Genomic DNA, 2673 nt, shown 5'->3' on the forward strand with positions numbered 1-2673 from the left:
TTAACTAATTGGCAATCACTAATTATTTGTTTTTATGGCTTATTTAGTTGTCTTAAGTGTGATTCCAATCCCCTTAATTGTCCGGACCGACACCGATCACCGAAACAGTGAAATATACCAGGCTATACAAATAGGGGTGTTACACCGATAATTAAAAAAAAAATCTATTTTGTTGTACTCAAGAGAGCAATATTTTGTGTCAATAATTGGCCGGACGAGCATATAGTTGAACCAACTGTCATTGGACTCTCCACATAGTTCATCTTCTTTCTCGCCTCTATGCTTTTCAATCATGGATCTCTATGGCTCAAGTTCATGCCTTCTCTATACTCTTGTCATGGCAATCTCCATTTTCTTGCTCATGCTGTTTCTGCCCATTGCAAACTCACTGTCCTTCAACTTCACTACTTTTGATCCCAATATGGCAGATATATCCTTCCAGGGCGATGCTTTCACGTCCAATAATGTTCTTCAACTGACAAAGAATGAAAAAGTTGACGATAACGATAACTTCAGATATAGGGTTGGCCGGGCCTCATATAAGCATCCTGTGCGACTTTGGGATGCCAAGACAAGAAGGCTAACAGACTTCACCGCCCACTTCTCCTTCATCATGAAAAGGATTCATGACAAATACCAATCTGGCGATGGGATGTCTTTTTTCATCGCACCAGTTGACTCTCAGATCCCAGACAATTCGAGTGGTGGTTTTCTTGCATTATTTAATAATGATACTGCCTTAAATGCCTCCAAAGAAAATCAAATCATTGCGGTTGAGTTTGATAGTTTTAAAAACGCATGGGATCCGGACGATAATCATGTAGGCATCCTTGTGAATTCAATTATATCTGTGAAAATTGTAACATGGAACAGCAGCATTACGAACGGGTCACAGGCTAATGCATGGGTAAGTTATAACTCCACTACCAGAAATTTAAGTGTTTTTCTAACTTACGCCCAGAATCCTGTGTTTAGTGGTAATTCTAGCCTTTCATATATTGTTGATTTGAGAGATTTTTTGCCCGAATGGGTTAGAGTAGGTTTCTCTGCTTCAACAGGGATGTCGGTTGAATTACATAACATTATCTCTTGGGATTTTGATTCGAGCTTGGAAATTAATCAGAAAGCCAGACACAAAACAGTATTGCTTGTTTGTATATCTGTGGGTTTGGGGATCTTCGCTTGTGCTGTAATAGGTGTGTTTTGGTTAGTGTCTTGGAGAAAAAGGCATGGTGGTAGAAACGAAGATGAGGCTGATGATGTTTCTATGGATGATGAATTTGAAAAAGGAACAGGACCTAAGAGGCTCACTTTTGCTGAACTAAGTCGCGCAACAAGCGACTTTGCTGAGAGTGGAAAGCTAGGGGAAGGAGGATTCGGAGGCGTTTACAAGGGACTGTTGAGCGAATCCAACACACAAATTGCTGTTAAGAAGTTCTCAAGGGGATCGAAACAAGGTAAAAAGGAGTACGTATCAGAAGTGAAGATCATTACTCGATTGAGACACAGAAATTTGGTTCAACTTACTGGTTGGTGCCATGAAAGAGGTGAGTTCCTTCTTGTCTACGAGTTCCTGCCTCATGGAAGCCTCGACTCCCATCTCTTTGGAGGGGAAACTATGTTAATTTGGAGTGTGAGGTACAAAATCGCTTTTGGGTTGGCTTCTGCCCTGTTATATCTCCATGAAGAGTGGGAACAATGTGTAGTACATAGAGATATCAAGTCCAGCAACGTCATGTTGGATTCAAATTTCAATGCCAAGCTTGGTGATTTTGGTCTGGCCAGACTTGTAGACCATGAGCTGGGTTCGCAGACAACAGTTTTGGCAGGCACGATGGGCTATTTAGCTCCAGAATGTGTCACCACAGGGAAAGCCAGTAAAGAATCGGATGTGTACGGTTTCGGGGTGGTAGCACTCGAAATCACAAGTGGAAGGAGGCCAGTCGATACAACGCAAGAACCAAATAAGGTAAGGCTTGTGGAATGGGTATGGGACCTGTATGGAAAAGGGCATCTTCTTGAAGCTGTAGACAAGAGGTTGACTAATGAATTTGATGAGCGGCAATTGGAATGCTTGATGATTGTAGGATTATGGTGCTGCCATCCTGATTTTGCATATCGGCCATCAATAAGGCAAGTGATAAGTGTCCTGAATTTTGAAGCTCCATTGCCTAGCCTTCCTGCAAAGTTGCCAGTGCCAATATACTATGCACCTCCTATGAATCTGCACGAGTTCTCCTCCACATCTTCGGGCTTAACAACTTCTGAGAGCAGCGGCACTACGAATTCCTCCCTCTTGCCATCTAGGTCTACTAAACCTCTTTTGAATGAAGAGGAGCCTAATGTCTGATCTTCTTATAGGCTTCAAAACTTGTACCTGTGGTTATTGTAAATTTCCTTATTAATGTCTTATTAACGTACCTGTGCCTATTGTAAATTTCCTTATTAATATGGCTGAACACATAGAGTGTGGTCCATGAATGTCTTAAACTCATTATATTCCATTCACCTGCTGGTTGATCATTGATGAAAACATGCAAAACAAGACCAGCCGAATCTACTGTAAGAAGAGGATTCTGCACATTCTTCTAAAACCCTACATTTGGATCTATATTTACACTGAAGGTCACGAGAAGTGAAGAAGTTATCAGGATTTAAATTCCTAATCTGTTG

General features: G+C 41.3%; 1 protein-coding gene across 1 annotated transcript; it reads left to right on the top strand.

Moving 5' to 3' along the window:
* The first annotated feature begins 292 nt into the window (after positions 1-292).
* On the top strand, positions 293-2465 carry LOC110658818 (L-type lectin-domain containing receptor kinase IX.1-like). The gene has a single exon (XM_021816572.2). The coding sequence runs from the start codon at positions 293-295 to the stop codon at positions 2348-2350; it is 2058 nt and encodes a 685-aa protein (XP_021672264.2). The 3' UTR covers positions 2351-2465.
* The last annotated feature ends 208 nt before the right edge of the window (positions 2466-2673 follow it).

The sequence above is a fragment of the Hevea brasiliensis genome, chromosome 7, assembly GCF_030052815.1.
Source record: "Hevea brasiliensis isolate MT/VB/25A 57/8 chromosome 7, ASM3005281v1, whole genome shotgun sequence".
NCBI classification, from domain to species: domain Eukaryota; kingdom Viridiplantae; phylum Streptophyta; class Magnoliopsida; order Malpighiales; family Euphorbiaceae; genus Hevea; species Hevea brasiliensis.

Excerpts from the sequence above, each read along its gene's own strand:
- LOC110658818 (XM_021816572.2), top strand. The coding sequence starts at position 293 with ATGGATCTCTATGGCTCAAGTTCATGCCTTCTCTATACTCTTGTCATG.